The sequence below is a fragment of the Hirundo rustica genome (genome assembly GCF_015227805.2).
Source record: "Hirundo rustica isolate bHirRus1 chromosome 1 unlocalized genomic scaffold, bHirRus1.pri.v3 SUPER_1_unloc_2, whole genome shotgun sequence".
Lineage (NCBI taxonomy): Eukaryota > Metazoa > Chordata > Aves > Passeriformes > Hirundinidae > Hirundo > Hirundo rustica.
In genome coordinates this window covers 192295-220143 of record NW_026690165.1, presented here as the reverse complement: position 1 = coordinate 220143, position 27849 = coordinate 192295, and the positions used below count along the sequence as shown (strand labels likewise).

General features: G+C 55.0%; 5 protein-coding genes across 5 annotated transcripts; 2 read left to right on the top strand and 3 right to left on the bottom strand.

The window, feature by feature from the left end:
* The first annotated feature begins 4090 nt into the window (after window positions 1–4090).
* Window positions 4091–5322, top strand: LOC120766066 (NAD(P)(+)--arginine ADP-ribosyltransferase 2-like). Its single transcript, XM_040091436.2, has 2 exons — window positions 4091–4841; window positions 5187–5322. The coding sequence occupies exons 1-2, from the start codon at window positions 4091–4093 to the stop codon at window positions 5270–5272; spliced, it is 837 nt and encodes a 278-aa protein (XP_039947370.2). The 3' UTR covers window positions 5273–5322.
* Window positions 5323–9948: 4626 nt separating this feature from the next.
* LOC120766065 (NAD(P)(+)--arginine ADP-ribosyltransferase 2-like) lies at window positions 9949–11991 on the bottom strand. The gene is made up of 3 exons (XM_040091435.1): window positions 11867–11991; window positions 10380–11161; window positions 9949–10034 (listed from the first exon to the last, which is right to left on the bottom strand). Exons 2-3 carry the CDS (start codon window positions 11125–11127, stop codon window positions 9949–9951), a joined length of 834 nt encoding a protein of 277 aa, XP_039947369.1. The 5' UTR covers window positions 11128–11161; window positions 11867–11991.
* Window positions 11992–13389: 1398 nt separating this feature from the next.
* LOC120766057 (erythroblast NAD(P)(+)--arginine ADP-ribosyltransferase-like) lies at window positions 13390–15468 on the bottom strand. The gene is made up of 3 exons (XM_058424251.1): window positions 14757–15468; window positions 13643–13745; window positions 13390–13546 (listed from the first exon to the last, which is right to left on the bottom strand). Exons 1-3 carry the CDS (start codon window positions 15466–15468, stop codon window positions 13390–13392), a joined length of 972 nt encoding a protein of 323 aa, XP_058280234.1.
* A 4585-nt stretch (window positions 15469–20053) lies between these two features.
* On the bottom strand, window positions 20054–21798 carry LOC120766069 (erythroblast NAD(P)(+)--arginine ADP-ribosyltransferase-like). Its single transcript, XM_058424254.1, has 2 exons — window positions 20938–21798; window positions 20054–20277 (listed from the first exon to the last, which is right to left on the bottom strand). Exons 1-2 carry the CDS (start codon window positions 21686–21688, stop codon window positions 20192–20194), a joined length of 837 nt encoding a protein of 278 aa, XP_058280237.1. The 5' UTR covers window positions 21689–21798; the 3' UTR covers window positions 20054–20191.
* Window positions 21799–26724: 4926 nt separating this feature from the next.
* Window positions 26725–27506, top strand: LOC120766067 (NAD(P)(+)--arginine ADP-ribosyltransferase 2-like). The gene has a single exon (XM_040091437.2). The coding sequence runs from the start codon at window positions 26757–26759 to the stop codon at window positions 27504–27506; it is 750 nt and encodes a 249-aa protein (XP_039947371.1). The 5' UTR covers window positions 26725–26756.
* Window positions 27507–27849: the final 343 nt, after the last annotated feature.

Below are 27849 nucleotides of genomic sequence, written 5' to 3'. Positions count from 1 at the left end.
AAGCTGATTAACATATGAAGCGAGAGTAGGTGGGGATAGTCTTGAATATGTATAGGCAATGTTGAAACTTTCATCAATATGTTTGAACTTAAGTGTATTTCAAGAGAGCGCCTGCTCTCTTTGGGGCGCACATCTTTGGTGGAGCTACTCCAGGTGCCAAGTGAAGCATACCGACTCCATGACCTGTGCTTGTGGAGTCTTTGTTCTCTGAAGGCAAAGGATTCTTCATCTCAAGGCACAGAGATATCTTCTCACTTCTTCACTGGCACAGACGGCTTCTCATCTCTGTCTCTGTTCAAGCATCTTATGGGATTAATATCACTTAGTCCATCACAAACACATTTACTCAAATCTACACACAAATCTAAACAATCATCTCCCCCCTAATTGGGAAAGATGGGAAGGTTTGGAAGGGAGGATTCACTTCACAGAGGCCTGGGGCAATCAATCCCAGTGCCCCAGCAGGACTCACGGAAACAGCAAGCTGGGATGGCAGGACGTCTCGGCAGGCAGGGGCTGAGAGGCTACAGTGCAGTAAAAACTCGGAGCAGTGATGAAGGAGCAGCGGGGAAGGGGCAGCTGCAGCCCGGATCCCAACAGGGCAGGGAGACGTGCGCTCAGGATGCCGGGCACCCGAGCACAGCCCTTCTTTTCTAGTGAGGTAGATCCTCATGAGATCCCACTTCAGTAGCTGCTCTCACAAGCAGAAGTTCACCCCACGGCAGAAGAAGCAGCTCTGGGCTGGGCTCTGGCAGCAGCAGTGAATTCCCTTCTCCAAGCAGCAGCTCCAACCGCCCTCCTCCAAAGCCGAAGGAGAGAGAGCGCCGGCAGCTCCCCCAGCCCTGTCTTTTATCAGCCCAGTTATCACAATATCTCTGCCCATTGGAGAGAAGCTGCCAGTGACTTATGAAAGAAAATATGGGTATTGATCTAGTTTCGATACCCAACTGTGACGGACAAAAGCTCTCTCACAGTTGAAAGTTAGAAAGTGTATGTTTATGACGACGCCGGACAGTGTTCAGGATAGCTCCCAAATACACATCGCAATTTACAGGTGATCACAGAGTCCTTTTATTTACAAAAGCATTGAACACCCCAAACACAAATGCATATTCATAACCACGGTACATCCCATTCCCCGCTTCATATGGTAATTAGCTAAAAGGCAATGAAGCATGCGTCGTTTGTTCTTTGAAATGGGTCGGTGCTCCTTTTCATGGGGACGGGTCCCCAAAATGAGGAAGTAAGGAAGTCTTCCTCATTCTGACCTTTCTACCATGTCAATGCAAATATGAGAAATGAACCCTTGGTAGGACTCCTATTTCCTGTCTTTGAGACCATTCAATGGGTTGCTGAGCAGAGGAGGCCTACAATTGTCTTATGTTCCTTAAAGGTATTGATCAGTTTCTGTATTCTTCATTATAAACACAGGTAACCAAACATAAAGTTGACAAGTCATCAGTTAATCTAATACGGAAGAGTGATCCCAAACCCAGTTTCTCCCAGTTAATTACAAATCTTTAATTTCAGCAAAGCCTACATGTCAATATTAGTTCATGTCAGAAAAGCTTAACTCTAACTAAAATCCGAACCCCTCTAAAATCCTTAATTCTTTAAAGTTTCTGTCTCACCAGATGAGAGAAGTGCAACCAAATGCCCTCCTCCCCTGAGCTTGCCCACTTCTTTTGCTTTTTTACAGTACCCAGTCATCAGCGTCTTCAAACAACTTATGGTGTCGTGTTCTTTTTAGCCTTCCGATGTTCGCATTTTTGTACTGGAGTTTCTTACGCATGGTAACATAAACAAAGCAATGGATTTCGCATTCCTCTCTGGAGGAGGGACAGTTGTTGGACTTCTAGTTGGACCAGTGGGGTCGGAGAGGTGGCGACCTCATTCTCCAGTCCCTGTTCCAATCCATGAGAAACTCCACTACAGAAATGCAAACATCAGAAGGTTGAAAAGAACAGGACAACACTTATGGGAAAAAATTCTATCAGTAAAAAGGAACAAAAGGGAAGAAACCTGAGAGAAATGACCACTCACTTTACAGTTTTAAAGATTAATTAAATCTCAACAACACAACAAAAAGACTGAATAAGGAAGAAGGGCCGGCACTGGTTGCTCAGCTGCAGCCAGACGCACATCCACAAAATGGCGGCTCTGCCTTTTATACCCCTGCTGTTGCAGCAGCCAAATCCAGATCCAGAGCAGTCATATATCCAGACATTTTCCTTCTGTGTCCTGGGCTGCTCTCAAAGTCTGCCAGTCGACTCTTCCGGGCTGTCCATTGGTGGAGACCTTCCTGCAGTCTGTTTGGAGGTCAGCTGTTGTCATGCCAAGCCTCCCCGGTGACAGCTTTCCCCATTCCCAACTGCCCCACTGAAACATGAATTTTGCAGAATTAAGGATTTTTAGTGAGAGGAATGACAAGATTTGTCTTTACAAGCAAGTCCTGGGTCTGCTGATAGATAAAATCAGCACTGAGAAATGAGAGAAACAATGGGAAGGATTCTACTGACTGATGAATGGAAAAGAAGATATTTGCCTTTGCAAACAAATTGCAGGTTTATTTATAAATGAAATTGGATATTGAAATATGAAAGCAACAGTGGGGAAAACCCATAAATCCCATAAGAATTAAAAATTAGGGGGTTATGCATTAAAAGGGGAATCTTAGGTCTTAGGCATTTTGGGAAGCCTGTACCTGTCAAGTACCTCAGCCAATGGGGAAAGAGAGAGGGAAATACGACCAGGACTTTGGGTTAAAAGGAGGCTGCGTCCTCCAAAACCTCGAGAGAGAAAGCCCATGGGGGAATGGCTGCGGAAAGTCTGTCCCTGTACTCAAATAAAATTTCAAGGTTGTTTTGTGGACACTTGGCTTTCCATAGCTTGGCTTTTCACCACATGCTGAAGGTGCTGGGTAGGGCTTAAAGAGTGACTTAAAGAATGATCAAAGGATATAAAAGTATTTACACAGGATGATAAATGCAGCTGGAATGAGTGGAGAAAGAGATAAAATGAGCCCCAGGGTGGTTTTTGACAAGTGTTGTAACTGAAAGAGCAGCGCCTGTCGAAAGTGAAAGTCTGAGTTGAGGTCTCCTGAGATATTTTGGCTCTCAGCAGAAATGACCCCTCAGATCCCTCTTTAGGAACTCTCCAGGATGAAAAGAGGATTTCCGGAGAGAGAGACGGAGCCATGCAAATTACTTATGGAGAAAGTGCCGGGTGTGTGGTTGTGAAGAAGCCCATTTGAACGACGGTGTAGAGTTAGGACGGATTGATTCCGTGTGGCAAAGCCCCCCTGGCCTGCAGGAGCAGGAGAGATCCGCAGTGAGTGCGAGCTGGTAAAGAATTGCAGCTTTGTGATCCCTCCAGTTCTGTCAGGGAGTTGGGCCGATCTGGGTATCAGGGGCTGGGGGGACACTGGGGACACTTGGGGTGGGGGACAGGGGAAAATGGCATCAGGGCTGGGGCCATGGGGGGCACTGGGGGGGACCCTGGGGTGAATGTGATGTGGGATTGCAGTCCTGGGGGAAGGTGGGGGGCACTGAGGAGATGGGAGTGGGGCTCACGGGGATCTGGGGGGCAGCAGGGGGGTCTGGCAGTGTGACTGTGGCCATGGGAGGGCTGGGGGACACTGCAGGGGGCAGGGGGTGATCCCCAGATTTGGGTTGGGATCCTGGGGTCTATCATTTCCAAAAAGCCCCAAAGGAGACAGAGGACTGGGAGATGGATTGGGGTCTAAGGGTGGGCTGTGGGGGACACTGGGGGGGTCAGGGAGTGACCACAGGGTTGGGGTCCTGAAGGGGCTGAGGGGACACTGGGGAAATGCCACAAGATTGTGGGTGTGGGACTGGAGTTCCAGGAGGGGCTGGAGGACACTGGGGTATCCAGAAGTGACCCCAGGATTGGGGATCAGGGACCCAGCATGTGTCCAGGGGTCTCCTGGCCAGGAGTGCCTCCCTTCCCCTTGGGCTGACCCCACTCCCCTCCCCCATGTTCCCTCCATGAGGAACCCTCCCTGTGTCACCTCCAGGTCCCCTCTGTGTCCCCCAGCATCCCACACTGCTCCCGGTGGCCTCTCCCCTCCATGGCCACCCTGACTCGCACTCTGGCACTGCTGGCAACATCCGTGGCCACTGTGGCCATTGATGTGAAGTGGATGGACACGGCCCCGAACTCCTTCGATGACCAGTACCTGGGCTGCGGCCCTGCCATGACCGCGGTGTTGCCGGCCCTCAACCTTTCCGAGTTCAAGGAGAATCTTGTGTTTGCCGAGGCCTGGCGTGAGGCCGTGGAGGACTGGAAAGACCAGGGGTCCCACGTGCCCAGTCTGTTGTCCCTAGACCAGGCCATCGCTCTCAGGGCCTACACCATGGAGGGGATGCGCTTGTACCAGCAGTTCAACGTGGCCGTGCGTGAGGCTGGAAGTAGCAGCTCGGAATACCGCGACAACTTGCACTTCAAATCGCTGCATTTCCTGCTGACCCAGGCCCTCCAGAAGCTGAGACGACCGAACCAGTGTTATGATGTGCACCGGGGGGTGAAGAACACCCAGTTCAAGGTGAATAAAAATGACAAAGTCCGCTTTGGTCAGTTTGCATCATCGTCAATGGATATAAAGGTGGCCTGGAAATTTGGGCATGGCACTATATTCAAGGTGAACACGTGCCACGGCGTGGACATCCAGGGATTCGCCAGCTTTCCAGAGGAGGAGGAGGTGCTGATCCCACCCTTTGAGACATTCAAGGTCACCGATGTGAGCAAGATAGGGAACACGATGGTTATTGATCTTCAATCCACTGGGAACGCCAGCAACTACAACTGCGAGTGGCTGAAAGGTGACATCATGGGGACAACCTGGAGGGGTCAGGGACACTGAGTGAGGGTTGGGGACAAGGACACACGGTGCTGGGGACACCCATGGGCAGGAGGGGACTGTGGGTGGGAGACAGGACAGCCATTGCAGGGCACAGGGGATGGGGACACCCAGTGCCAGGTGAGGGGGACAGGGACATCCGGTGCTGGGGACACCCACTGGGGTTGGGGGGACTTGGCCACCCATGGCTGGGTACAGGGCACGGGGACCTCCTTCTGGCCCCTCTGACCCCCACATCCTCAGGGCTCCTCCCTCACCCCTGTACCTCCCTCCATTGTCCCCCTGACCTCCCTCTTTTTGTCCCCAGGTGGGAGCCTCCCCAGGAACTCCCCCCACCTTGGGGGGCTTCTCCTGGCCACCGTGGCCATGGCAGTGGTCACCGGAACCCTCTGAGCCACGAGGCCACCAAGGTTGCTGTGGTCTTGGAGGCCACTGTGGCCACCATGCCCACAAATGCCACCAGGATCTGCAGAGAAATGAGGACACCAAGGCTACCGAGGCTTGTTGTTGTAAGAGAAACAAAAGAAGTGGCCAAGCTCAGGGGAGGAGGGCATCAGGTTGCATTTCTCTCATCTGGTGAGACAGAAACTTTAAAGAATTAAGAATTTTAGAGGGGTTAGGATTTTAGTTAGCAATAAGCTTTTCTGAAATTAGCTGAAGTAGACAGGTAGGCTTTGCTGAAATTAAAGGTTCGTAATTTACTGAGAGAAACTGAGTTTGGGATCACTCTTCTGTGTTAGAATAACTGATGACTTGTCAACTTTATGTTTTGTTAGCTGTGTTTATAATGAAGAATACAGAACCTGATCAATAGCTTTTAGGAACATAAGGCAATTGTAGGCCTCCTCTGCCCCGAAACCCAATGAACAGTCACGAAGACAGGAAATAGGAGTCCAACCAAGTGTTCATTTGTCATATTTGCATTGAAATGGTAGAATGGTGAGAATGAGGAAGACTTCCTTACTTCCTCATTTTGGGGACCCATCCCCATGAAAAGGAGCTCCGAACCATTTCAAAGAACAAACGACGCATGCTTCATTGCCTTTTAGCTAATTAACATAAGAAGCGGGGAATGGGATGTACCGTGGTTATGAATATGCATTTGTGTTTGGGGTATTCAATGCTTTTGTAAATAAAAGGACTCTGTGATCACCTGTAAATTGCGGTGTGTATTTGGGAGCTATCCTGCACACTGTCCGGCGTCGTCATAAACATACACTTTCTAACTTTCAACTGTGAGAGAGTTTTTGTCCGTCACAGTTGGGTATCGAAACTAGATCAATACCCATATTTTCTTTCATAAGTCACTGGCAGCTTCTCTCCAATGGGCAGAGATATTGTGATAACTGGGCTGATAAAAGACAGGGCTGGGGGAGCTGCCGGCGCTCTCTCTCCTTCGGCTTTGGAGGAGGGCGGTTGGAGCTGCTGCTTGGAGAAGGGAATTCACTGCTACTGCCAGAGCCCAGCCCAGAGCTGCTTCTTCTGCCTGTAGGGGTGAACTTCTGCTTGTGAGAGCAGCTACTGAAGTGGGATCTCATGAGGATCTACCTCACTAGAAAGGAAGGGCTGTGCTCGGGTGCCCGGCATCCTGAGCGCACATCTCCCTGCCCTGTTGGGATCTGGGCTGCAGCTGCCCCTTCCCCGCTGCTCCTTCATCACTGCTCCGAGTTTTTACTGCACTGTAGCCCCTCAGCCCCTGCCTGCCCAGACGTCCTGCCGTCCCAGCTTGCTGTTTCCATGAATCCTGCTGGGGCACCGGGATTGATTGCCCCAGGCCTCTGTGAAGCGAATCCTCCCTTCCAAACCTTCCCATCTTTCCCAATTAGGGCGGAGATGATTGTTTAGATTTGCGTGTGGATTTGAGCAAAGGTGTTTGTGATGGACTAAGTGATATTAATCCCATAAGATGCTTGAACAGAGATGAGAAGCCGTCTGTGCCAGTGAAGAAGTGAGAAGATATCTCTGTGCCTTGAGATGAAGAATCCTTTGCCTTTGGAGAACAAAGACTCCTCAAACAAATGTTATGGAGTCAGTATGCTTCACTTGGCACCCAGAGTAGCTCCGTCAAAGATGTGCGCCCCAAAGAGAGCAGGCGCTCTCTTGAAATACACTTAAATTCAAACATCTTGATGAAAGTTTCAACATTGCCTATACATATTCAAAACTATCCCCACCTACTCTCGCTTCATAAGTTCATCAGCTTGTTTTGGTCGGCACTTGTGCATTGTCTCCTGGTGGTCTCCCATATCCCCCTTGAACCTGTCATTTCCCTGCAAAGTTCAGATGTTCACGCTCTCATGCTAGAGACTTTGTGGGGACCCATCTCTCCTATTAACCTTAAAGTTCATGAGTTCAAACGTTCTGGTCCAACCATGAGGGTTCTGTGGCACGCTTCATGTCTGCAGAGATATGAAGACCCATTTTGAAGACATTGACAACCATTCCTCCTGAAGACCCTTACACACTGAGTTCTTTTGCAAAGACATCCCCATCCATCTCCCCTACAAAAATCCTTCCCTGTGAGGGCAGTGAGGCCCTGGCACAGGTTGCCCAGAGAAGCTGCGGTTGCCCGGTCCCTGGCCGTGTCCAAGGCCAGGTTGGGGGGCCTGGAGCAGCCTGGCCCAGGGGAAGATGTCCCTGCCCATGGCAGGGCTGGCACCTCACGGGCTTTAAGGTCGCTCCATCCCACACCATTGCAGAGCCCTGGGGCCGGGATGGGGCGGGGCAGGCGCTGGGCAGCGCTGCCAGCTCGTGCTGCCGCCTGCTGGTGGCACCTGGAACTGCAGCTGGGGGCAGCGCAGGCGCAGTGCCGCTGTTTACCCCTGCTTGCTGCTGCCCTCTGGTGGGCAATTCCCAAACCACAATGCCACGGCGAGTTCAGGAGATGTGAGGGCAAAAGAGGGAAAATCCCCCGTTTTTAAGGAAAAGGACCCTCCTGAGCGAAACCGTTAGGAATGCGCATTATATAGTTGGCTTTTTGCAAATGTTAAAATGAATACTGTGTGTATAATGTGGAAAGATTTTACTGCATTTTCTTTTATTAATAGAGTTTAGAAATGTGATGAGTGTGTGTGTGTGTGTGTGTGTGTGTGTGTGTATGTGTGTTTGTGTGTATGTGTGTGTGTGTGTGTATTAATTTTTTTTTTAAATTTTAACATAGTGTTAAAAGACTGGGTATTGGGGTTTTTTTGTAACATCTAAACTGGCCAAACCAGAACTCATCCTTCGATCCTGCCTGAAGATTGCTGACTAAAAACGAATTTGAATTTCTCTTATTCAAATGAAGTGGACCAAAACCCCGGGAGAACAATTTGTGGGACCTGTGCTATCAGACGGAATGGAGCCACCTGCAAATGTGTCTACCTGATAAAATTATGAGGAGGGGGCTTGAAACTGAACAAAGAAATTCACACTCAAAAGGAATGTTTGAGTCATGAACGCGAATTTATTAATATGCAACAGGATGACACTTTTAAGGAGAAAACTTTTTGTTAGCAGGCATGCTGGCTGACTAAGGTCCAAGACTCCTCGGCTGAGAAATTGTATTTTGCTTTTGTCTCTCCCAACTCTCTGTTATTTTTTTTTAGTTTTTATCAAGCTTATAAATTTCTCGAAGAACGTGAACCTTGTTTTTCACAAAACATCAGGTTTTTTAATAAATGAATGGGTCACGGTGCCTCTGTCTCCCTTGCACTATTTCATTTCTCATCCTTTTCTTTACTGATGGTTTTTCTTTCTTTTCCTCCCAATGTTTCTTCTGTTGCATTGCCTCAAATGAGGAACTTTGCAACTGGCCCCAAACTGACCATTCATGGTTTTCTAATTGTTCTGAGCAACACCGCCCCAGCTCCCTCAGCCACTCCAGGTGTTCCAGGCCCTTCCCAAGGTCCGGCCCTTCCCTGGGCATGTTCCAACCCCTCCAGCAACCCCTCCAGGTCCTTTGTGAGGAGCTGCAGTGAAAAGGGAGTGCAGAGGAAAAAGAGAGGAACATTTCTCCTTTGCCTCTCTGAAGATGGAGGTTTGAAACAAAAAGCTTTAAGTCACCGCTATTGAACACACCAGGAAGTGCTTTCTTGTAAGAAATGAGGCACCCGCAGAAGATGTGTTAAAAGAGCTATAGTGGATACATCAGGTGACCCAGCAGCAAGTTGTTCAACTTTCGATATGGCAGGTGAGCAAGGATCAAATATCTGATGAACATTTTATGCACCAGGCAAGCAAGCAGCAATTTTTTCCCACTCTGGGTGAGCAACGAGCAATTTTTTGGATGCACCAGGCAAGGCAGCCAAGCACCTTCAGGAGGTCACTGTGACATCACCAGCCCCAAGCCCCTCTATTGGGAAGTGCCCAAGCAGCCCCAGGCACTGCCCGGTCCCTGCTGTCCGTGCTGTCCTGGGCTGTCCCGGCAGCTCCAGCCCTGCCCTCGATGGTCCTGCTGGCCTGGCACTGCTCCATCCTGGGCAGCTCTCGGGGGGCTTCCCCTGGATGGACCCCTTGTTACAGTGACCGTGGTGGCTGCAGAGGCTGTGGTGGCCGTGGTGACTGTGATCACTTTGGAACCACAGGGGCCTCAGTAGTTACAGTGACCATTGTGACCACAGTGGCCACAGTGGCCTCATGGGTCACAGATGCCAAAATGTCCATGGTGACCATGGTCACATTAGAACCACGGTGGCTACAATGGCCTCAGTTGTTACAGTGACCATGGTGGCCATGGTGACCCTGGTCACAGTGGAACCACTGTGGCCATAGTGGCCTCAGTAGTTACAGTGCCCATGGTGACCACAGTGGCCACAGTGGCCTCATGGGTCACAGTGGCCTCATGGGTCACAGTGGCCACAATGGCCGTGGTGACCATGGTGCTTCCAATGCCCAGAGTGGTCCTAGGGGCCAAAGTGGCCACAGTGGCAACAATGGCCACAATGGTCACAGTGGCCAAGGTGGCCATAGTGGCCACTGAGGCCTCGGTAGCCTTGGTGTCCTCTTTTCTCTGCAGGTCCTGGTGGCATTTGTGGGCATGGTGGCCACAGTGGCCTCCAAAACCACAGCGACCTTGGTGGCCTCGTGGTTCAGAGGGTTCCAGTGACCACTGCCATGGCCACGGTGGCCAGGAGAAGCACCCCGAGGTGGGGGCAGTTCCTGGGGAGGCTCCCACCTGGGGACACAAAGAGGGAGGTCAGGGGGACAATGGAGGGAGGGACAGGGGTGAGGGAGGAGCCCAGAGTGTGTGGGGGACAGAGGGGCCAGAACGAGGTCCCTGTCCCCTCTACCCAGCCATGGGTGGCCAAGTCCCCCCAACCCCAGTGGGTGTCCCCAGCACTGGATGTCCCTGTTCCCCTCACCTGGCACTGGGTGTCCCCATCCCCTGTGCCCAGCAATGGCTGTCCTGTCTCCCACCCACAGTCCCCTCCTGCCCATGTTTGTCCCCAGCACCGTGTGTCCTTGTCCCTAACCCTCACTCAGTGTCCCCGACCCCTCCAGGTTGTCCCCATGAAGTCACCTTTCAGCCACTCGCAGTCGTATCTGCTGCCGTTCCCGAAGGATTGAAGCTCAATGACCACCGTGTTCCCTTCCTCGTTGACATCAGTGACATTGAAGATCTCGAAGGGTGGGATCAGCACCTCCTCCTCCTCTGGATACTTGGAGAATTCGTGGATGTCCACGCCGTGGCACGTGTGCACTTTGAATAGAGTGCCCTGTCCAAAACCCTTGGCCACATTTTCGCTCGTTGACGATGACGCAAACTGACCAAAGTGGACTTTGTCGTTTTTATTCACTGAGAACTTGATGTCGCCCACCCCCCGGTGCACATCATAACACTGGTTTGGGCATCTCAGCTTCTGGAGGGCCTGGGTCAGCAGGAAATGCAGCGATTTGAAGTGGAATTCGTTCCGGTACTTCCATTTGCTGCTTCCAGCCGCACGCACGGCCACATTGAACTGCTGGTACAAGCCCAACTCCTTCATGGTGTAGGCCCAGAGGGCGATGGCCTGGTCTTGGGTAAGAGAGTGTGAAACAGAACCCGCCGCTGCCCAGTCGGCCTTGGCCTTCGTCCAGTTCTTGGCAAACATTTTATTCTCACAGAAGTCAGAGAACTGGAGTTCCCGGAATTTCTTGGGCATGGAATCCGTACATTTCAGGTACTGGTCATCGAAGGAGTTCGGGGCCATGTCCAGGGGCAACTCTATGATGGCTGCAGTGGCCATGGCCATTGCCAGCAGTGCCAGGGTGTGAGCCAGGGGGGCCATGGAGAAGAGAGGCCACCGGGAGCAGTGTGGGACACTGGGGGACACAGAGAGGACACAGGGGACACTGTGTGTGACACAGGGAAGGCATTGGGGGACACCAGGGAATGCTGAGGGGACACTGAGGGGACACAGGGGACACTGAGGGACATGGGGAGGCTTCCTTGGTGAGGGGCTGGGGAGGGAGAGTGGGGTCAGCCCAGGGAGGGGGGACAGCCCCAGCCAGGAGACCCCTGGACATGTCCTGGGACCAGATCCCAAATGTTGGGGTCACTTCCTGACTCGCCCCCAGCAACCCCAGTGTCCCCCGCCACCCCAATCCCACTCCCGTAGTTCCGTGTCCCCCCCTCCCCAGTGTTTCCCAGTGCTTCCTTTACCCCAATCCCTCTCCCAGTCCCTTCTACTCCTCCCGCTGACCCCCTGCCCCCAGGACCCTGACCCAAGGCCTGGGGTCCCCCAGTGTCCCCCTTGTCCCCCTCCCATGCCCCAACCCCACTCCCAGTCCCATGAGATCCCCGCTGTCCCCCCAGGACCCCGATCCCATCCCATGTGCCCCCCAGCCTCCCCCAGTGCCCCCCAGTACCCCACTGCCACTCCCACAGCTCTGTGCCCCCCATCGCTGCCCCCGGCCCATCCCAGGACCCCAATCCCAGTCCGGTGACACCCCCAGTGTCCCCCCGGACCCCAACCCCACAGTCCCATGAACCCCCCAATGTCCCCAGTGTCCCCCAGCCCCTGGTACCGAAACGGGCCGGAGTGAACTCCCTGACAGAACTGGAGGGATCACAAAGCCGCAATTCTTTATCAGCTCACAGCGGATCTCTCCCGGTCCTGCGCCTCGGGGGGACTGCACCACGGAGCGCTAATCCACTGGAATTACACATTTTCATTAAAACGAGTCCCTTATCTAAGACAGAGACAGCACTTTTCCCGGAAATAATTTGCATGGCCCCGCCTCCCCCTGGAAGTCCTTTTATGGCACTGGGGAGTGGTAAAAATGGGGTCTCTGGGGGTCGTTTTCACCAAACACTTCGATATCAAAGGGACTTTTCCTAGAATGCTTTATTCCACAGGTGCTGTCGGTTCCTGTCAGGGAACTTGCCAAAACCCCACTGGAATTCCCTCTATCTGTTCCTCCACGGGTTCCAGCCACGTTTATCATCCTGTGCGCAAACCTCCACATCCTTTTATCACGTCTGCCCGTTCGTCTTCAGGCCCTGTGCAGCGCCTTCAGGGGAAGGGAAAATTTCCGTTCTCTCTGTCGTTTGTCACCCGGTGAAAGAAATGCTGCAGCCCTGGCATCATCCGTGCTGCCCTCCAGGAGCTCCAGAGATCCAGGTCTTTGCTGTCCTGAGGAGACCAGAGATGGACACAGCACTGGGCAGAGCTGGGCATGGCACTGGACAGAGCTGGACATTGCACTGGACAGAGATGGACATTGCACTGGACAGAGATGGACACAGCGCTGGACTGAGATGGACACAGCACTGGACTGAGATGGACATGGCACTGGACAGAGATGGACACAGCACTGGGCAGAACTGGGCATGGCACTGGGTGTAACTGGACATTGCACTGGGCAGAGCTGGACTTTGAACTGGGCAGAGCTGGACACTGCACAGGGCAGGACTGGACATGGCACTGGATAGAGATGGACACAGCACTGGGCAGAGATGGACACGGCACTGGGCAGAGATGGACACAGCACTGGACTGAGATGGACACAGCACTGGGCAGAGATGGACAGGGCACTGGGCAGAACTGGACACACCATTCCCGATGTGCCTCACAGAACTAGACAGAGGGGCATGGTCACTCCCTGACCTCCAGTCCTCGCTCTTCCCGATGACCCCTGGATCCCTCCTGGCCCCAGGACACACATCCAGCTCCACTGGTCACCCACCTGCACCCCCAGGTCCTTCTCCAGAGCTGCTCCCGCAGGTCCCCCCAAGCCAGGCAGGGCACTGGTGCTAAACTGGGCTAAAACCAGCCCAAATCACCAACCCCAGATGATTCCTCTCCCATATTCCTGCTTGGAATGGAATGTGTGAGAGCTCCCTCCCTCGGCAAGGGGACGCTCCCCGAGGATCCTGCGCGAGGTTGAGAGAAAGAGACGTTCCCACGAGTGTTGGTGTGGGGAGTGACATCCAGCCCTGCTAAAGAACTGCTCCTTTTGGTTGGCTTTGCCAGAATTCTTTATTGGAATTGTTTTGAGAGAATTTTTAATGGAATGGCTTTGCACAGTGGCCTTGGTGGCCACAGCGGTCACCGTGGCTGCGGTGGCCTTGTCACTCCAGGGGTCTTGGTGACCACGGTGGCCCTGGTGGTTATAGTGACCGTGGTGGCCAGAATGGCCAGAGTAGCCACAGTGACCATAGCCACAGTGGTGGCAACAGTGGCCTCACGGTGGCCGTAGTGGACACTGTCATCATAATGGCAGCGGTGGCCTCGGTAGCCTTGGTGGCCTCATTTCTCTGGGGGTCCTGGTGGCCTCGGTGATGGTGGAGACCATGGTGACCTTGGTTGCCCCGTGGCTCTGATGATCCTGGTGGCCACTGCCAGGGCTGTGGTGGCCAGGAGGAGCCCCCTGGGGTGGGAGGGGGCCCTGGGGATGCTCCCAGCTGGGGGGGAAAAAGAAGGAGGTGAGGGGTTCCATGTTTGTGAGGGGGTTGAGGGGGGTCAGGGAGGGGTCCGGGGTTCCAGGGGTCCAGGGGGGGCCATGAGGGGGGTTCAGGTGGGACAGAGGACCACGGGGGGTGGGGATCAGGGGGGTCAGGAGGGCCGTGGGGGCAGTGAGGGGGTGGCAGGGGGCCACAACATGGGGTTAGGAGTGACAGGAGAGATGGGGGCCATGGGCAGGGGGAGGGTCAGGGGTGACCGGTGTCCGGGGGGTGCAGGAGGGGATTGGGGGTCAGAGGGGCCACGGGGGCTGTAGGGATGATCGGGTGTCAGGGGGCTCTGGGGAGATGCAAGGAACCAAGGGGTTTCAGGGGGTCATGGTGGTCTTTCGGGGTGCCAGGACTCCGGGAGAGTCAGGGGGTGCCATGAGGGGCGTCAGGGGGGTGCCAGGGGTTCAGGAGGTCAGGGTGGTCCTGGCCCACCCACGTTGAGCTCTCAGGGCCAGTCCCCACAGTGCTGGTGGGCAGAGGGAAGGGACAGGGTCAGCACAGGGGGGTCCCCGTCCTTGTCCCTGACCTCCCCTGGCCGGTATGTCCCTGTCCCCTCATGGGTGTGTGAGTCCCCATCCTTGTGACCTGTCACGGGTGTCCCGGTCCATGTCCCCATCCCCTGTGGGTGTCATTGTCCCCTGTGCCCTCTCATGGCTGTCCCCATACCCACAGTGGGTGCCCCTGTCCCTGTCCCTGTCCCTGTCCCTGTCCCTGTCCCTGTCCCTGTCCCTGTCCCTGTCCCCATCCCCTGTGGGTGTCATTGTCCCCTGTGCCCTCTCATGGCTGTCCCCATACCCACAGTGGGTGCCCCTGTCCCTGTCCCTGTCCCTGTCCCTGTCCCTGTCCCTGTCCCTGTCCCTGTCCCCATTCCCTGTGGATGTCATTGTCCCCTGTGCCCTCTCATGGCTGTCCCCATACCCACAGTGGGTGTCCCTGTCCCCCAGGTTGTCCCCGTGATGTCACGTCGCAGCCACTCGCAGCTGTATTTGCTGAAGGTCCCGGTGGAGCGGAGCTGGATCTGTGCCCTGTCCCCTTCCTGGCTGACCCCGGTGATCCTGAAGGTCTCGAAGGGCGGGATCAGCACCTCCTCCTCGCCGGGAGAGGAGGAGAACTCCCGGATGTCCACGCCGTGACACGTCTGCACCTGGAACACCGTGTCCGTCCCAAATTGCTGAGCAATCTCTTTCCGCAGCGACGTCGACGTGAATCGGCCGAAGCGGACGGTGTCGCCGGGCCGCGCCTGGAACCGGAGCCCGCGCACCCCCCGGAACACGTGGTGACAGCGCGGGCCCCGAGCGTCCCTCAGCGTGGCCAGGGCGTCGGTCAGCAGGAAATGCAGCGCCTTGAAGTGGAAGTTGTGGCGGTATTCCCGGCGGGAGCGCCCGGCCACGCGCACGGCCGCGTTGAACTCCTTGGACACGTCCTTGGTGGTGTAGGTCATGAGGGCGATGGCCTGCGCTGGGGACAGAGGGGTCACGGGGGGTCCCCGCCTCTGCCACCGCTCCGCGGCCTCCACCCAGAGCCGGGCCAACTGAGGATTCTTCTGGAACTCCGAGTGCTCGAGGGCCGGCAGCAGCTGGGTCATGGCGTGTCGGCAGCCCCGGTACTGGTCATCGAAGGAGTCCAGGGCCATGTCCAGGGCCACCACCGTGGTGGTCACGGTGGCCACGGTCATGGCCAGCAGTGCCGGGGTGCGAGCCAGCGGGTCCAGAGAGGGGAGAGGCTGCCAGGAGCAGTGTGGGACACTGGGGGACACAGGGGGACACTGATGGGGGCAGGACACTGAGGGGACTCTGAGGGGACATGGGGGAGCACTGAGGGACATGGAGGGACACCCGGGGACACAGGGAAGGTCCCTCCATGCGGGCTGAGGTGGGACAGTGCAGTCAGTGCGAGGAGAGGGGAGGCAGCCATGGCCAGAAGAGCCCTGGACATGTCTGGGATCCCTGATCCCCAATCCTGGGGTCACTCCTGGATACCCCAGTGTCCTCCAGCCTCCTCTGGAACCCCAGTCCCACACCCACAATCTTGTGTCATTTCCTCAGTGTCCCCTCAGGCCCCTTCAGGACCTTAACCCTGTGGTCACTCCCTGACCCCCCAGTGTCCCCCACAGCCCACCCTCAGACCCCAATCCATCTCCCAGTCCCGTGTCCCCTTTGGGGCTGTTGGAAATGATAGACCCCAGGCCCCCAACCCAATTCCAGGGATCACCCCCTGCCCCCTGCAGTGTCCCCCAGCCCTCCCATGGCCCCAGTCACACTGCCAGCCCCCCCTGCTCCCCCCCAGAGCCCCGTGAGCCCCACTCCCATCTCCCTAGTGCCCCCCACCTTCCCCCAGGACTGCAATCCCACCTCACATTCACCCCAGGGTCCCCCCCAGTGCCCCCCATGGCCCCAGCCCTGATGCCATTTTCTCCTGTCCCCCACCCCAAGTGTCCCCAGTGTCCCCCCAGCCCCTGATACCCAGATTGGCCCAACTCCCTGACAGAACTGCAGGGATCACAAAGCTGCAATTCTTTACCAGCTCGCACTCACTGCGGATCTCTCCTGCTCCTGCAGGTCGAGGGGGCTTTGCCACACGGAATCAATCCGTCCTAACTCTACACCGTCGTTCAAATGGGCTTCTTCGCTGCCACACACCCGGCACTTTCTCCATAAATAATTTGCATGGCTCCGTCTCTCTCTCCGGAAATCCTCTTGTCATCCTGGAGACTTCCTAAAGAGGGATCTGAGGGGTCATTTCTGCTGAGAGCCAAAATATCTCAGGCGACCTCAACTCAAACTTTCACTTTCGATAGGTGCTGCTCTTTCAGTTACAGCACTTGTCAAAAACCACCCTGGAGCTCATTTTATCTCTTTCTCCACTCGTTCCAGCTGCATTTATCATCCTGTGTAAATACTTTTATATCCTTTTATCATTCTTTAAGTCACTCTTTAAGACCTACCCAGCACTTTCAGCATGTGGGGAAAAGCCAAGCTGTGGAAAGCCAAGTGTCCACAAAACAGCCTTGAAACTTTATTCAAATACAGGGACAGAGTTTCCACAGACATTCCCCCGTGGGCTTTCTCTCTCGAGGTTTCAGAGGACGCAGCCTCCTTTTATCCCAAACTCCCGGCTGCACATTCCCCTCTTCCTTTCCCCACTGGCTGAGGCAGCGGGAAGGTGCAGTCTATTTGTCTGTTTCTAGGATGCCTTGGAGTGGCTAGCTGGAACAGAGGCCAGGCACAATTACCAGAATAAAAGCGGGGATTTGTTCAAAGCCGCCAGTAGACACACCTCGGGCAGGCAGAAGCCTCCGAGAGGCTGCACCCAAGATGAACGATGGCCACGAGTTTTTCACTCAGTTATCGGTTTGGTCTGTTTATACATCAGGGGTGAAGCCTCCAATTACAGCTTCAGGTAATGAAGTCATATTCCCCCCAGGTTTGTTAACACCTCAATTCACTTTTATTTCTAATTTTCCGGGCCTGGCACAGTGAGGTGTCCTTGAGTTTCAGGCCTAGAGAGGAATTGTTTTGTCTAAACGGGAGAACAGAAGCTGACAGGCGATGGCGTTTTACAATTCCACACTAAAGCAGTGCAGGATCTGAAAAAGATAAAAGCAAAATCCTAAGGCATCATATACACAGGGATGAGGTCCCTGGTCAGCTGTGTCTCCTCTTGAGGCTGAAGAGCCCCAGTCCCTGCAGCCTTACCTGGTGAGAGAGATGCTCCAGTCCCTTCATCATCCTCAGAGCCTCTGCTGGACCTGCTCCAGGACCTCCCCGGCCCTCCTGTCCTGAGGAGCCCAGAGCTGGACACAGCACTGCACAGAGCCGGACACGGCACTGTCCAGAGCTGGACACGGCACTGGGCAGAACTGGACACGGCACTGGAGGGAATTGTGAAGTGGAATTTAAGTTTTAATAAGCTTCTTGCTGACGGCAGAGCCGACACTCTCCAAGGGGATCGAGGACCGACTCTGTGCTGACGACTCCACAAGACACCTTCTGGACAGCTTGGACCCGCCAGAGCTCCTGAGTTGAAGTTGGCAGGGAAGCTGTCCGGGATCCAGGCAGTTTTGTTTTGTTTTACATTTTAGTGTCTTGTGGGTGGGTGATCCCTTTCCATCATGGACAGCTGTGGGGAGTGCGATCTCCCAGGCTGAAAGGAGACGTGAACATGTGGGTTGGGAAAGTTGTAAATTTAAAGGTGGAATCATTTCATATGGGAAGTTTAGTTTATTAATAAAAATTTTACCCCCTCTTTTTTTAACTTTATGGGGCCCTTTTAAATATCCCAAACTGTAGATACTGCTTTGCTGCAGACTCCAGGACGGTGTGGATGAATGTAGACAAGAGATCTCTGAAGCTGGGTTTTAGAAGATGAGGTTTATTGTAAAGGATGTGAGGGAGGCCTTGCTTTGAGTTGCCAGGCGCAACTCGTGACAAGGCCTAGGGAGTGGGGGAAGGGAGAGGTAGGGAGAGGAAATTCCAAGAGAGGAAAGTCCTTGGGGAAGGGTGCCAGGCAGAGAGGGAGAGGGGAACGAGAGAGAGCAAAGAGACCAAAGAGACCAAAGAGACCAACCCACCCTCGCAGCCCTCTGATAAGGGGGCTTCAAGGTGGGCTGGAACAAGACTTGGGCCAATGGGGTTACAGAGACCTGATACTTCAGGGGAGGGTTACAGGTGTGGGATGGACCATACATTGGGGTGAGACAGAACATCCCATCTGACCTCTGGGTCTAGCTGCAGGTGACCTTCAGCTGTCCACCAAACTGTTTTCCCAGACATCCAGTAGCTAGGACATCCAAACATCAAAACTTGCTTTCAATTCTATCTCACTTATAGGTTTCACATTCTCAGAATCTAAGCAGTCATATTTATGGGGCTTTCTGGCTTCATCGTCCCCAACGCCAAATGGAAGGGGGGAACTGCCATTTTGAGTTCATTCCCGCCGTCCTTGTTTCCCACCTTTGCGTCAGGTCCCTTCACTGTGAGGAGTTGCACGCTTCCATCAGGATCCTCCCCGTTCATCGGGAAGTCCCTCCCTAGAACAGGGCCCGCTCTTCTGATCCGGCCTCTTCCAGTTCCTGCACATCCAGAACTGGAAATGACGCCTGCCACAAGGGAGCCATCTTGGCTGCCGAGGGCTCAGAACACCGCGCCTTGCCGGTCAGCTGAAAGCTTTGCTGCTCTGCCGTCGGGCAGGAGTGTTTCCTCTTTGGAGAAAGAGAGCGAGCCACTGGAGCCCTTGGTGTGCTCCGTGTGGGCTGTTGGTTCTGGGATGGCAGTGGGGCAAGCGCTGAGCCCTTCCCAGCATGAGACATTCCCACTCGGATCCCTCTGCCAGCTCTGGGCCTCAGCACAGAGAGGATGTGGAGCTGCTGGAGCCAATCCAAAGGAAGCCACTGAGAGACTGAGATGGGATAATGAGAGGAATCCTCCCCTGTGAGGGCACTGAGGTCCTGGCACAGGTTGACCAGAGAAGCTGCAGCTGCCCGGTCCCTGTCCGTGTCCAAGGCCAGGTTGGGGGGCCTGGAGCAGCCTGGCCCAGGGGAAGATGTCCCTGCCCATGGCAGGGCTGGCACCACACGGGCTTTAAGGTCGCTCCATCCCACACCATTGCAGAGCCCCGGAGCTGGGATGGGGTGTGTTGGGTGCTGCCGCCTGCTGGCGGCACCCAGAACTGCAGCTGGGGGGGGCGGCCCAGTGCCGCTGTTTAACCCTGCTCACTGCTGCCCTCCGGTGGGCAAATCCTGAACTACAACTCCCAGAATCCCCAGGTCCCAGAGTGGGACAGGCTGGAAGGACCCAGAGTGGGCACCTGGGCCAAGCTCCCAGCTCAGGCAGCACCATTCCTGAGCACAGGGTTGGGTCCAGAGCAGCCCAGAGCTGGACATTGCACTGGGCAGAGCTGGACATTGCACTTGACAGAGCTGGACATTGCACTGGGCAGAGCTGGACATGGCACTGAAAAGAGCTGGACATTGCACTTGACAGAGCTGGACACCGTATTGAACAGAGCTGGACATGGCACTCCCAATGTTCCTCACCCTGCAGGACAGAGCTGGGCACGATCACTCCCTGACCTCTCAGCCCCTTCTCCTCCTGATGCCCCCTGGATCCCTCCCGGCCCAAGGACACACATCCAGCTCCACTGGTCACCCACCAGCACCCCCAGGTCGTTCTCCAGAGCTGCTCCAGCAGGTCCCCCTCAGCCAGGCATGGCACTGGGTTCTGTAAGAATTCTTTATTGGAATTGTTTTGTACAAACTTTTAATAGACTGGCTTTGCACAATGGCCTTGGTGGCCACAGTGGTAGCAGTGGCTGTGGCAGCCTTGTGGCTCAAGGAGTCTTGGTGATGATGTTGGCCACAGTGGCCACAGTGACAGCAGTGACGTTGGTGGCCTCGTGGCTCAGAGGGTCCCGGTGGCCACTGCCAGTGCTGTGGTGGCCAGGACGAGGCCTCCAAGGTGGAAGGGGGCCAAGGGGATGCTCCCACCTGAGGGAAAAAGAGGGGTGTCAGGGGGACCATGGGGGGAGTGAGGGGGTTGGGAAGGGCCATAATGGAGGGTTAGGGGTGACAGGAGAGATGGGGGCCATGAGGTGACAGGTGACAGGGTGTCGGGGGGTATGGGGGGGAGAGGGGCCAGAGGGGTTACAGGGCCCATGATGGGCTTAGTGGTTACAGGGGTCAGGGCGAATCATGGGGTGACATGGGGGTGACAGGGGGTGACAAAAATTCAGGGTGTGCCATGGGGTTCCCAGCCCACCCACGTCCAGTACAGAGGGCCTGTCCCCTCAGCACTGCCTTTGGCAGACAAGGATGGGTCAGAACAGTGGCATCCCTCTCCCTCTCCCGGTCCCTGTCCCTGTCCCTGTCCTCCTCTGGCAGGGGTGTCCCTGTCCTCTCCCAGATGTGGGGGTCCCCATCCCTATGCCTTGTCCCTGGGGAATTCTTGTCCCTATGCCAGTAATTGGTCCCTATGCCTGTACTTGGTGTCCCCAGCACTGAGTGTCCTTGTCCCCCCACACATAGTTGGGGCCCCCCTCATTGTCCTCAGCCCCAGTGAGTGTCACTGTGTCCCCTGTGCCTTACCATGGGTGGCCCCATCGCCACGGCGGGTGTCCTCATCCCCCAGGCTGTCCCCTGTGCTGTCACCTTCCAGCCACTCGCAGTTGTATTTGCTGTAGGTCCCGGTGGAGCTGAGCTCGATCTCTGCCTTGTCCCCTTTCCGGGTGACTTTGGTGACCTCAAAGGTTTCATATGGTGGGATCAGCACCTCACGCTTACCTCGATCGTAAGAAAAAGCCTGGATGTCCACACCGTGGCACGTGTACACCTGGAATACTGTGTCTGTCCCATAGTCTTCGGCGACCTTCCTGCTCAGCGACGTCGACGTGAAATGACCAAACCGGACCCTCTGGCCACGCCGCGCCATGAAGCAGATGTCATGCACACCCCGGAACACGTTGCGACACTGCGCATTCTGATCCTCCCTCAGCTTCACCAGGGCCTGGGTCAGAAGGAAATGCAACGTTTTGAAGTGGAAGTTGTCCCTGTACTCCTGGGGGGAGCTCCCGGCCTGGCGCACGGCCTCATTGAACGGCCTGTAGACGTACTTCATTGAGTAGGCCATGACAGCGATGGCCTGGGCTGAGGACGACAGAGGGGACACAGGGGACCCCTTCCTCTGCCACTCAGCCACGGCCTTAAGCCAGGCCTCGGCAAACACAGGATTCTTCTGGAACTCCGAGTGGTTGAGGGCCGGCAACACCGTGGTCATGTCAGGGCCGCAGCCCCGGTACTGGTCATCAAAGGAGTTTGGGGCCATGTCCATCTGCTTCTCATCAATGGCCACAGTGGCCACGGTCATTGCCAGCAGTGCCAGGGTGTGAGCCAGGGGGGCCATGGAGAGGAGAGACCACCAGGAGAATGTGGGACACTGAGGGGACACAGAGGGGACACACTGAGGGGACACAGAGGTGACACTGAGGTGACACAGGGAGGTTTCCTCAGGGAGGGACTGGGAGGGGAGTGGGGTCAGCCCAGGAGAAAGGGAGGCACTCCAGGCCAGAAGACCTCTGGACATGTCCGGGGTCCCTGATCCCCAATCCTGGGGTTACTTGTGCCTCCCCAATGTCCCCCAATCCCCCAGAGTCCCCAATCCCACAGTAGCATGTCCTCCTGGCCCTTCCAGAATCCCAATCCTACTCCCATGATTACAACTCCCCGAACCCCCCCACCCGAACCTTGTCCCAAATCCTGGAGTCACTCCCTGAGACCCGCAGTGTTCCCCTCAGCCCATCCCCACACACCAATCCCACTCCCAGTCCCCAATTTCTTCCGTGCTGCCCCACGACCTTGACCCAAATCCGGGAACCACCCCCAACCCCCAGTGTATCCCAGCCTCCCATGACCCCACTCCCACCATCCCGTGTCCCCCCCCACTTTCCCCCAGAGCTCCCCATGATCACAATCCCAGTGCTGGGATTCCCCCTGCTCCCAGGAGTGCAATCTCATGAACCCCTCAGTCTCATAACCCCCCAAGTGTCCCCAGTGTCCCCCACCCCTGGTACAGAAATGGGCTGGAGTGAGCTCCCTGACAGAAATGAAGGGATCACAATCCACAATTCTTTATCAGCTCGCACTCACTGCGGATCTCTGCTGGTCCTGTGGGTCCAGGGGAGGCTTTGCCACAGGGTATTTATCAACCAGAGTAATAAATATTCATTTTGTTGGGGCTCCGATTTGACACAGAAACAGCACTTTTCCCGGAAATAATTTGCATGGCTCTGCCTTTTTTAGGAAATAATTTTTATTGGCTCAGAGAGGAAACAAAGTGGGGTCTCTGGGTCTGGTTTTCATAGAGTGCCCCAGCATTCCAAATGACTTCCTGCTGAACTTCTGCTCTCTGCAGACACAGCTCCTTCTGTGATCCAGAACTTGCCAAAAAACCTTCATTGGAGTTCCCTTTATCTGTTTCTCCATGGGTTCCAGCCGCATTTGCCCTGCTGTGTCCAAACTTTTACATCCTTTTCATGCTTCTGCCTGTTTGTTTTTAGGCTCTATGAAGAACTTTCTGGGGAACTGAAACTTTCTATTCTCTCTCTGATTTCTCACCCTCCATGACCCCAACCCCAGCGTCCCATGTGCCCCCCGAGCCCCCCAGCCCCACTCCCCACTGCTCACGCAGTTGCTGTCACACCTCAGACACCACATGGGGTCCCCTATCAGATGACATCCCTGCGGGCACCCCGAGCCTGGCCATGATCTCCTGGGGAGTGCCTGCGTGACTTCCCCGGCCTTGTTGGGGCAGCAGGAGAAGTTCTGGAGCCCAAAACAGGGATCCACCGACACCAGGAGATCCCTGAACCCTTGTTGGTGTGGTGGCCCAGAAAATCCATTTGCCAGCAATCCCCGGCAGTGTTTCCTCTTCCAGGGATCCCTGGAGGTGATGGGTTTGGATTCACAGGGTTCTTTTTAAAACACATTGTCCTAGGGTGACTTTATGATGCTGGTATCCCCAATCCTCTGTTCTGTTTGTGCTGGAGATTGAGTTCTGTGCCTTTAAGACAGGTTCTGGGAGCAAAGGAGGAGCAAGAAGAAGGGTGGAGTTTGTTTTGAGAAAACTGCCTCATTCCTACAAACTTTTCTCCAGGCTGGCTGTTTGACTGAGGTTTGGAGAGACTGGAGGACACAGATCTTTTCTTTTTAATTAGTTTCAGGTAGCTAGGGCAGAGAAGTTCACTGGACTGTTTTTTTTTTCTTTTTTTTCCCCTGTTTTTTTCTTGGAACTGTTTAAACCTGCTCTGGACTGAAAAGACCCAGGGGAGTACTGGGGGGGTGTTTGCACCTGTGGCCCACCGGGGCCTGGACTTTGGCATTTTCCAGCAGCACCGGAGGGGCCTTTTGTCCGAGCTGGCTTTGTTACAAAGAGCTCTGGAACTGGCAGCAGGAGAAAGAGCAAACACAGGAGCTCACTTATCGTGTACTTTGAGCATTGCTCATGCCCGTGCAGCCACAGGGAATGAAAGAGGTCTATTATGACAGCACAGGGATTTCCGATCAAATATCAACAAGGAATATTGATCCCCTCCATGACACCACCCAGCTGTCCCAAAGAAGCGGCCGTACCGCAATCCAGGGGACACCAGCTGGGGGATTGCCAAATCCGTGTGGGAAATTGACTTGCAATAAAGCTGCCGCAGAGGTTCTGCTACAAAACATCCTGCTGTTAATTCCTGAGAAAGGAATTTCCCTGCCAGAGGTGGGCCCAGGATAGAGCTGGACAGATTGAAAATTGGCTGCTTATCTCAAAGCCCACAGTAAAGTGGGTGGGAGGTTGGGAGGGTGTCCTAGGGTGACTTTATGATGTTTGGATCCCAAATCGTCTGCTCTGTTTGTGCTGGATATTGATCTCTGTGCCTTTTAGCTGGCTCTAAGAGCAAGGAGAAGTGCTGAGTTTGTTTTGAGAAAACTGCCTGACTCCAACACATTCTCCAGACCGGGTGTTCGGTGGAGGCTTGGAGAGACTGCAGGACAGAGATTTATTTCTTTGCTTTTAGTTAGTTTCAGCTAGCTAGGGCAGAGAAGTTCCCTGGACTGGTTTTTTTCCCTTTTTTTTTCTTGGGACTGTTTAAACCTGCTCTGGACTGAAAACCCAGGAGAACACTGAGGTCTGCACCTGCGGCCCACCGGGGCCTGGACCTCGGCATTTTCCAGCAGCGCCGGAGGGACTGGGACTGATGAGAGACTGAGAGATCCGAGCTCCACTCACGGCAAGAACTTTCTCAATTTGCCATCTTACTCCAGAATGAGAGGTTTTACTGCTTCATATTATTCATTCTTTATACTTGTATGCACTTTGTTTGTTAAGTAAAATAGTTTTTTCCACTTTTCTCTCAAGAAGTTCTTTTACCGGACTTGTGGGAGGGAAAGGCCACTTGGGTTTGCTTCCCAGAGGGATCCCATTCAGGGGTTTTCTCCCAAATTCGTCCCTAAACCAGGACAGAGGGTGAGTGCTAACGCCCAATAACCAGGTCAGGCCCACCCCAACCAATGCTGTGGTTTGTAAAGGAGAAAAGCCCCAGCAAAACCCTGGGGAATCGATGGGATGGGGACGGGTCTGCGGCCTCAGGCACTCGGTGTCCGTAGGACAGAATGCTCAGGTCTGGTACAGAACAGTGCCCATTGTGTTTTAAAAAGAACTCTTTGAATCCAAACCCATCACCTCCAGGGATCCCTGGAAGAGGAAACACTGCCGGGGATTGCTGGCAAATGGATTTTCTGAGCCACCACACCAACAAGGGTTCAGGGCTCTCCTGGTGTCGGTGGATCCCTGTTTTGGCCTCCAGAACTTCTCCTGCTGCCCCAACAAGGCCGGGGAAGTCACGCAGGCACTCCCCAGGAGATCATGGCCAGGCTCGTGGTGCCCGCAGGGATGTCATCTGATAGGGGACCCCATGTGGTGTCTGAGGTGTGACAGCAACTGCGTGAGCAGTGGGGAGTGGGGCTGGGGGGCTCGGGGGGCACATGGGACCCTGGGGTTGGGGTCATGGAGGGTGAGAAATTAAATGGAGAATAGAAAGTTTTGGATTCTCCTGAAGTTGCTGGATAGGGCTGAAAGACTGACAGGCAAAAGCAGGAGAAGGATGCAAAAGTGTGCGAAGGCAGGTTAAATGTGGCTGAAATCCATGGAGCAGGAGACAAAGGGAACTCCAGTGAGGGGTTTTGGCAAGTTCTGGATCACAGAAGGAGCAGCGCTTGCACAAAGGAAAAGTTCCAGGAGAGGTTCCATTGGGGATATTTGGGCACTCCCTGAAAACCCCCAGGGACCCCTCTGGATGATCCTCCAGTACCAGAAAAGGACTTCCAGAAAGAGGCGGAGCTGTGCAAATTAATTCCTGAGAAACTGCTGGTTCTGTATTAGATAAGAAATCAACTGCAATGAATATTAATGACTCTGGTGGATAAATACCCCGTGGTGAAGCCTCCCCTGGCCTGCAGGAGCAGGAGAGATCTGCTCCGAGTGAGAGCTGATAAAGAACTGCGGCTTTGTGATCCCTCCAGTTCGGTCAGGGAGTTCGGCCAATCTCGGTATCAGGGGCTGGGGGGACTCTGGGGACACCTGGGGGGTTCATGGGACTGGGATTGCGGAGACGGGCTATGGGGGGCTCCAAGGAGACATTGTGTGGGCAGGGGGTGATCCCTGGATTTGCACTGGGGGTCTTTGAGTGAAAGGGGTCACAGGCCTGGGAGTGAATTTGGGGTCTGGGAGAAGGCTTTGGGGGACATTGGAGTTGGGACGAGGAATTGACTATAGGAATTTGGAAGAGGTTCCTGAGGGGTCCGGGATCACAAGAGGGCTGCAGAGGGTCTGGGAGCAGGATTGAGGTCCTGGGGAGCACTGGGGGGACACTGGAAGGGTAAACATGGGACTGGGAATGGGACTGGGAATGGGTGGGGCACTGAGGGAACACTGGGAATGTCCGGGATTGACCCCAGGGTTTGGACTGGGGAACTGCGGAGGGGCTGGGGTGACACCTGGGGGAAGGGACACGGGACTGGGAGAGGAATTATGGGGCTGGTGGGCACAGGAACAACCCTGGGGGGACACAGAAGTGGGGCCAGGGAGGGCATTGTGGGCCTGGGGTCACGGAGGGCACTGCTGGGGGCACAGGGAGTGAGCCCAGAATTTGAATCAAGGTCCTGGGGGTCTGAGGGACGCTGGGGAGTCCAAGAATGACGCTAGGATTTGGGATCAGCATCCTGGGATGTGTCTAGGGGTCTTCTAGGCAGAGCTGTCCCCCCATCCCCTGGGCTGACCCCAGTGCCCCTCCTCAGTCCCTCATAGGGGAACCCTTCCCATGTACCCCCGGGTGCCACAGTGTCCCCTCAGTGTGCCCTCTATGTCCCCTCAGTGTGTCCCCTCTGTGTCCCCCAGTGTCCCACACCACTCCTGGTGGCCTCTCCCCTCCATGGCCCCCCTGGCTCACGCCCTGGCACTGCTGGCAATGGCCGTGGCCGCTGCGGCCATTGATGTGGTGCCCCTGGACATGGCCTGGGAGTCCTTCGATGACCAGTATCGGGGCTGCGGCCCTGCCATGACCGCGGCCTTGCCGGCCCTCAGACTCTCCGAGTTCCAGAAGAATCCTCTGTTCACCCGGCTCTGGGTGAAGGCTGCGGCTGAGTGGCGCAAGCGGGGCTTCCGTGTGTCCCCTCTGTCGTCCCCAGCCCAGGCCATCGCTGTCATGGCTTACTCGAGCAAGGACGTGCACCAGCAGTTCAACGAGGCCGTGCGCAGGGCTGGGCGCTCCCCCCAGGAATACCGAAAGAACTTCCACTTCAAAACGTTGCATTTCCTGCTGACCCATGCCCTGCAGAAGCTGAGGCAGGCTCAGAACCCGCAGTGCCGCAACGTGTTCTGGGGCGTTCCTGGCACTCATTTCCAAGCGCGGCGTGGCCAGGCGGTCCGGTTTGGTCATTTCACATCAATGTTTCCGCGTAAAGAGATTGCTCAGAAATTTGGGACAGACACTATATTCCAGGTGGTCACATGCCAAGGCGTGGACATCCGGGCTTTCTCCATGTATCCAATGAAGCAGGAGGTTCTGATCCCACCATACGAAACCTTTGAGGTCACCCAAGTCATCTGGGATGGGAAGACTACATGGATCCGGCTCCGCTCCACCGGGACCTACAGCAAATACAACTGCGAGTGGCTGTAAGGCGACAGCACAGGAGACAGCCTGGGGGAATGGGGACACCCACAGTAAGGCACAGGGGACACAGTGACACTCACTGGGGCTAGGGACAGGGAGAGGGGCACCCACTGTGTGTGGGGGGACAAGGACACTCAGTGCTGGGGACACCAAGTACAGGGACAGCCATTACTGGCATGGGGACAAGAATTCCCCAGGGACTGGGCATAGGGATTGGGACCCCCACATCTGGGAGGGGACAGGGACATCCCTGCCAGGGGAGGACAGGGACAGGGACAGGGACAGGGACACCACCATTCTGACCCATCCCTCTCTACCAAAGGCAGTGCTGTGGGGACAGGCCCTGTGT

What these genes read in the sequence shown, in the direction of transcription:
- LOC120766066 (XM_040091436.2), top strand. Translation starts at nt 4,091, where the DNA reads ATGGCCACCCTGACTCGCACTCTGGCACTGCTGGCAACATCCGTGGCC. An exon ending in CAACTGCGAGTGGCTGAAAG is followed by an intron (nt 4,842 to 5,186) that starts GTGACATCATGG and finishes TTTTGTCCCCAG; the next exon opens with GTGGGAGCCTCCCCAGGAAC.
- LOC120766065 (XM_040091435.1), bottom strand. Translation starts at nt 11,127, where the DNA reads ATGGCCCCCCTGGCTCACACCCTGGCACTGCTGGCAATGGCCATGGCC. An exon ending in CGACTGCGAGTGGCTGAAAG is followed by an intron (nt 10,035 to 10,379) that starts GTGACTTCATGG and finishes TTGTGTCCCCAG; the next exon opens with GTGGGAGCCTCCCCAGGAAC.
- LOC120766057 (XM_058424251.1), bottom strand. Translation starts at nt 15,468, where the DNA reads ATGACCGTGGCCACCGTGACCACCACGGTGGTGGCCCTGGACATGGCC. An exon ending in CAGCTGCGAGTGGCTGCGAC is followed by an intron (nt 13,746 to 14,756) that starts GTGACATCACGG and finishes TTTCCCCCCCAG; the next exon opens with CTGGGAGCATCCCCAGGGCC. An exon ending in AGAGCCACGGGGCAACCAAG is followed by an intron (nt 13,547 to 13,642) that starts GTCACCATGGTC and finishes TTATGATGACAG; the next exon opens with TGTCCACTACGGCCACCGTG.
- LOC120766069 (XM_058424254.1), bottom strand. Translation starts at nt 21,688, where the DNA reads ATGGCCCCCCTGGCTCACACCCTGGCACTGCTGGCAATGACCGTGGCC. An exon ending in CAACTGCGAGTGGCTGGAAG is followed by an intron (nt 20,278 to 20,937) that starts GTGACAGCACAG and finishes TTTTTCCCTCAG; the next exon opens with GTGGGAGCATCCCCTTGGCC.
- LOC120766067 (XM_040091437.2), top strand. Translation starts at nt 26,757, where the DNA reads ATGGCCCCCCTGGCTCACGCCCTGGCACTGCTGGCAATGGCCGTGGCC.